This window comes from Ciconia boyciana, chromosome 13, assembly GCF_034638445.1.
Source record: "Ciconia boyciana chromosome 13, ASM3463844v1, whole genome shotgun sequence".
NCBI lineage: Eukaryota > Metazoa > Chordata > Aves > Ciconiiformes > Ciconiidae > Ciconia > Ciconia boyciana.
Genome location: NC_132946.1, coordinates 4,103,924 through 4,110,278, shown reverse-complemented (window position 1 = coordinate 4,110,278; position 6,355 = coordinate 4,103,924). Strand labels below are relative to the sequence as shown.

The following is a 6,355-nucleotide window of genomic DNA, read 5'->3' as shown; positions in this document are numbered from 1 at the left end:
TACAAACACCCACGCTGTACTGGGAGAGCGCGTTTGGGGGTCTGCCCTCTCAGGGAGATCGTGCTCCCAACACACGCTGCTCAGCAAAGGGCAGGGAAAGCTGCTGGCACTGAAATTCAGGAGGGCTGAGCTGCCGCAGCCCTGACGGTCCCGACGTCCTCTCCCTGTGTTGGATGTGCTGAGTTTTCCCTTCTCTGCAGCGAGCGCTGTGTCCCCCTCGCCCAGCTTTGGGCACTGCCTGTTTATACCTCATGATAGACCCATGGGGAAGTCACCAGGCAGAAATAACCTCTTTTTGCCTGTATGCAAGACAAATGGGGGGAAAAAAACACCATTTCTCCTAATAAAGGAACTCAAAGTGATGAATTTTCCGCTTCTCCTGAAGTTCTTTCCTCGGAGGCACTGATGCATTTTTAATGGGTCTCAATGTAGCTATTAAGCTGGTAATTGAAACGGAGAGCCCTCCAGCTCGGCCGCGGCCTATGGCAGGTCAGGCCCCCTCCAAGCGCGTTCCCCACGCCATGCGGGTGGGCCAGTGGGTTTTCCTGAGGTCCCTGCTCACCCACAGCATCGCTGACACCCCTGGATCCCAGCTCCGGGCAGAGCATCGCCACCGAGCTCCTGGTGCTTGAGGGACCCGGTGTCCCTGGCCTGATCCTGCCTGGCGGGGGCTGCCAGGGGAAATATTTGGGGAAGGAGCCATTCCCCTTCTCCCTGTCCCATTGCAGGGGGGGGGAAACAACACCCCCACCCCGCTACACCTGCAGCTCCACCGCCCATGGGGATGATGCCCAGGCAGCAGCAGACCCCCCCCCAGCCCAAATCCCAGACATGCACCCCCAGGGGATGGCTGGAGGGGGCTCGGGGGGGCAGGGGGTCTCGGGACCCCCCAGGGCCTGCACCCCCCTGCCCTCCTGCCCCAGGCACCCACAGCCCAGCCCCTGCAAGCAGCACCCACCCTCCTGCCCAGTCCAGGGGGGAAGCAGAGCCCCGGGTGCCGCTGGCAGGGCTCCCGGGGGTGCTGCTCCTAAGGGTGCTGCTCTGGGGAGCCCCGGCTCGGGACCAGCGTTACCCCACGGTACGAGGAGAAAGCACACCAGTGGCAGGACCCCATCTGATATTGGACCCCACGCTGATGTTCAAACAGCAAGAAAAGAGGTGACAAGAAGCAGGTTTGAGAGTGAATTTTATTGAAAACAATGACTGGGGTTAATGGGTACAGACCATTCTCAAAAATACAAGGCTAGAGGGGCTTCCGCTGTGAGTCAAAATCCTCATCCACCTTAAAGCCAAGCTGGTTCCCCGCAGGGCTGCCGTTCCCCCCTGCCATGGCAGAGGGGAGGCAGCAGGACAGGAAAGCATCAGCTGTGAAGAGGGACAGGTAAGCCCCGTGTCGAAGGAAGCAGAGCAGATGGCACCCGGAGGTGGTGTGGGTGCCTCTTCAGCAAAGCCTTGCTTCATTCACAGGGTCCCAAGTCCACCCTGAAGGCATCTCCCCAGTGTTTGAAAGGGCAGATACTCCCTTTCCCCAAAATACAGGAATTGGAACTTCCTCCAGGAGGAGAAATGCAGGAAAAGAAGAAGAAAAAAAAAAACACAACCAACCGACATGCAAAAAAAAAAAAATCACCATTCCCCAAAGCACCAAAAAAAGGTGAGATAAAGGAAGGGGAAAGGGGTTGAAACAAGGAGAGAAGGGAAAAATCAGAAGCTTAACATCAAAACAAAAAACAATCCAAAGTAACCAACTATGAAAAAAAAAATACAATTGTACATCTCGGCTGCAAAGCTGTCAAACCAAGCGGGTAAGGGTGTGGGTGCTCCCGGAGAGCGTCGGGTGGTTTGCAGAGCGGGACCGAGGAGAGAGACGCGGAGAACATCAATCACTTTCTTATTTTACATGAAGAGGTAGGGTGGGGGGTCAGGGTCGAACCAAAGGGTTTGTCCAGCTCAGCCCGGGCTGGTTTTCTTGGGGTTTGTTGACTTGGGGAAGGGGATGAGAGTGGTGACGGGGGGAAAAGCGCTGCCGCACGATGCCCCGGCACAGCTTCCCCCAGCAGCTGCTCACAGAAAGAGATGGTGTCACGCAGCCCGGCCTGGAGCAGCCCTGTTCCCGGGCAGAGGGTCCCCAGCACCGCTTCAAACCCCGGGCTGCGGGCGGGGGGAGCACTGAATTTAAGGGGACATCGTTCTTCATTGGGTGGGGGACCCCAAATGCTGGAAGTGAACCCTGAAATCCAGACCTCCAGGGCATGAATTTCAGGGAAAACATTTTTAAAAGATTCAGTTAAAAAATAGATGCTTTTTTTTAAAAAAAAAAAAAGTCTTAGGCCAGGGTGTCTTCTATTGACCCCTTCCCCACCACCCCAAATTTAGGCAGAAAAATGCTAGCCATTTCACCAAATCTGCTGGCCACATAGACGTTCACACATTCATCATTGATTTAAAAAATATATAATATATATAGGGCACACACATACACACACACAAATATATATTAGAAAAGAAAAAAAAAATCCCTCTGAAAACTCAATCTATTAAAAAAAACAACAAAATCCACAGCCGGTGCGTTTATCCCGTGATCATATACAGTAGAAAACAGAAATCCCTTTTGCTCCCGTAGCTCCTTGCAGAGTGCTCAGGCTGGGAGAGTGGGGAAACACATCAGGTTTTCACAGTGGATTTGTTAGCAGAGAAGGAACTGCTCCTCCCTCCTCCCACACAGAAGGGCTTTAATTTATAGCAAGTTAGATTAAAACTAGGAAACATGTTACAAAGTCCATTATATATAGACATAAAATGTACAACTGTCGGCAGCCCCCGTGCGAGCCACTGGGGTTTCGATCTCGGCTGACACCTCGGCAGGCAGCTGGAGGGTTCGAAGGCAGTTTGGGACACGAGGGATGCAAGTACAGCCTCCGAAACAAGCGGGTGTCACAGTGCGAGGTCTTACATGAGCTCCAGGGTGGAAGGGAGATGGAGCAACGTCTTCTCCAGGAGCCAGGGAAGGTGGAGGCAGGGGCTGCGGAAGGTGTTAGATGCCCAGAGAGGGGATGCGTCGTCCCAGCCCAGGGCTGGAGGGGAGAGAGGCAGCGCCCGGGGACCTGCTTGTCTCTCCGTCACCTTGTGCCCGCGTGGGGAAGGGAGCACTGTGTGCTGGATGAAGTCCCCCGGGCAGGCGTGGGTCGCAGCTTGCGTCAAGGTGGGCTCATCGAAAAATGCTTCTTTTTTCCCCCCAAGGGAGCGGCGTATCGATTGAAGGAGGGTGCTGCCTCGAAGGGTCATCAACATGTTGAGCCAGGCATTAAAACAGCCTCTGGTGTGAACAGTGGCATGCCCAGGGAGCCCCACAGCCCCCTAAAAAGCTGCGTAGGCTCCTGGGGACAGAGAGCCAGGCACAAAGGGAAGGTGAGCAAGACCAGACTCCGGGGAAGGGGCTTTGGGCAGGCAGGGGAGAAGAGTGGGGCAAGCGCAGCAGCATTTTTTCTCTCTGCCTTCCCCAGGCAGCAAAGAAACACAAACCCCCTGGTGCTGCGCACCAGGCTGCTGGGGAGGGGAGATGCCCTCTGGCACCCTCTTGCCCTGGCCCCGCTCAGGTGCCGCGGGCACAGTCCTCTCCCCAGGAGGAATACGCTGGCATCAGCGGGGAACTCTCGAGCCTTCGGTCTCCGTGGCTTAGTTGGAAAGGTGTTGGCTTCAAAAGGCTCATCCTGGGGGATTTCATTTACAGGGCAAAGAGAAAAGAGATTGCGAGGCCAGATGGGGCCAGAGATACCCGTGGGTTGGGGAAGTACGATTTGTGCAAACCACCATTAACTTGAGTCCTCGTTCGCTCTTCTGCGGGGAAGCCAGGATGGAGGGGACTGCACGAAGCCGTGAGGTTTGAGTTAGGAGTCTTCCCCGAGGATCTCTGTCACAAAGGAGGCCATGTCAGTCTCTTTGGTATCGTGCAAGGTAAAGAACGGGTGTTCCTGCCAAAAAGACCAAAGACAACATCAGCTGACACCCAAGGACAGACAAGCCCAAGAGCAGTCCCTGGGGGATGTCAGGCAGCTGGCAAGGTGCTGGGGGAGAGGTGGACACCAACCTCCTCCCCAGGCTCCCATGGACGCCAGCCTTCTGCTTAACAATTAACTAACGCTTTCAGGTTTGGCATTTCTAGGTTCAACCCCAGTGGGACAGCCCACCTTGGCAGCTGTACTACCACCATTTGAGGTCTAAACTCACCAAGAACAGATACGACAGAGGGAGAAAACACCTAGAAACCCTAACCTTAACACCCATGAAATCAACACACCCTTCCACCTTAGACAAATGACACCCATCCCACTCCGTGCCTGAAAAATGACCCACACATCCTGTTGTCCCATTTTCCTAGGACCTGCTGGACCATTCATTTGACTTTTGAAACGCATTGCGATAAAGACCAGCAGAAATGGCTTCACACTTACCATAAGTTCTAAATAGTTCATTCGCTCAGCAGGGTTCTTCCTTAAGCTGGAGGACAAAAAATGGGAGAGAAAGGCTGTAGGTTTTTTTTTTTTTTTTTGCTGTATGTGGTCTGTCACAAGGGATCTCCCCTTCCCAACCAACATGACAACCTTCTTATGGGCAGCACCCATTCCTCTCCCTCCTTGGCCAAGCAGGTTTGAACCACCAGCAAAGTGGCCAGGCAGGTAACTGGGAAAGGCCAACTCATGGTGTTTTGCCACAAAAAGCACAAGGCAAGCAGCTCACTGCAGTCTGCCCCGCACAGCCTCGCTTGTCCGCACAGACCAGAACAAACGGGGAGGAGAGGAGATGGTTTCCCACCATCTGTAGGGTCGGCAGATCAGCTCAAGGCTCGTTCGAGCCTTGCCTCGGTGGGCTCACCCCTGCCTGGCAGCTCCAAGCAGCACACAGGGAGCAGAGGGACACGCCGAGGGGAGCAGCTACTGTACGTAGTACCCACAAAACCACAAATCAGCTTTCACCCACAGGCACCCAGACGCTGCCAGGGGTTCGTTCTCATTTCATTGCCGCTTTGCCAGAAACCACCAAAATTTCAGCAGCAACGATGGCAAAAGGGGAAGAGAAACGTCTGGGCCTTCTAACCAGCCTGGATGAGTCAGGCAGAGAGCAAAACCAGTTTGGGCAGCGCTTCCTGCCATGGCCGAGCACCAGCCTCGGTACAGCAAGGTGAGGAGAAATGGGCTCCAAAAGGACGACAAACCCAGCCTTGCTCCAGCCCTCACGGATCAGGGCTCCTCTTCAGCCAGGCTGGGAGAAGCCACCAGTCCCTGCCAGAGACTCACCACTGCGCCGTGAAGTCCACAAACTCCTTGGAGAAGCGATCGGTGGGTAGCTGGGGCGAAGGCTCCTCCACCACTTGCTTGAGCTGTTGGAAGGGGGTCCCCCAGGACTCATACGGGAAGCGAAGAATGGCCAGTTCAATCTGAGGATGGAGACAGCCCGACATGAAACACCAGGATGAGCGCAACCCCACGCAGCCTGCCTACCTCAGCCTCTGCAGCCAGCTCGGACTCAAAATGAAAAACCTCTTTCCTTACAAACCATTTTCAATTTGGGTCATACCACATTTTCTTTCTTTTTTTTTTTTTAAATACAAAGACCAAGAGGCCAAAAATACTTCCTTTTGAGGCTGGCTCAGCATATTAATGCATTTACAGGAAGCCACCAAAGACATGTAAAATGGGATTATTTAAAAAGATAATAATAACAGCACACTGTTTCTGCACTAGCTTCCAAAGTGCTTTGCTCTCCATAAGCCAGCCTCTAGGCTTCAGACTAGTACTGTAATGAGCTAGACACAAAAAAAATAATCCACAAACCCAAGAAAAACTAAGTGCTCGAACATCACTTAGGAAGATCTTTGCCAAACCACCTCCATTACTGGGTCCTTCCTACAAGTCACCTCTGCTCTGTCACCCATTCGAGCAGGAAAAAGCCCGTCACCCCTCATGCCAAGGGTCGGCTCCCATCTCGAGACAGGCAGCAGAACCTCCAGACCTGCCTGGCAGGGTGGGACGGGATGGGATGGAATGGGAGGAATGAGAAACCTGAAAGGACACAGGGCAGAGCCAGGGACCCCCGCATGCCTCTGGCTCAGGCATAGGGAGCTCAGCTCCTGCTGCTGGAAAACTGAATGAAGCCACCGGCCCGGAAAGGCCTGGATTAGTCCTGCAACTCAATGGCCCTAAAACCAGCCGGTCTGAAATCAATCAAACCCCTTCAAAAATAAAAAAAACAGGAAGCCAGCCCAGGAGGAAGACATTAGAGGGAGTCAGACAGGTTGGGGCTCCGTTCAGCTGCAGGCTGGCAGGCTGTCAGCAAGGTTCCCCTCTCCCATCCAGCT

The 6,355-nt window shown here is 53.9% G+C and overlaps 1 protein-coding gene across 2 annotated transcripts in view; it reads right to left on the bottom strand.

Moving 5' to 3' along the window:
• Positions 1-1,175: 1,175 nt before the first annotated feature.
• Positions 1,176-6,355, bottom strand: part of MAP2K3 (mitogen-activated protein kinase kinase 3) — a 35,836-nt gene continuing 30,656 nt past the window's right edge. For both annotated transcript variants that reach the window (XM_072878067.1, XM_072878068.1), the window contains exons 11-13: positions 5,295-5,434; positions 4,452-4,497; positions 1,176-3,971 (exon numbers count right to left, since the gene is read on the bottom strand). In XM_072878067.1, coding sequence (XP_072734168.1) covers positions 3,888-3,971; positions 4,452-4,497; positions 5,295-5,434 — 270 coding nt within the window. In that variant the 3' untranslated portion in view covers positions 1,176-3,887. The remainder of the gene's footprint in view (positions 3,972-4,451; positions 4,498-5,294; positions 5,435-6,355) is intronic.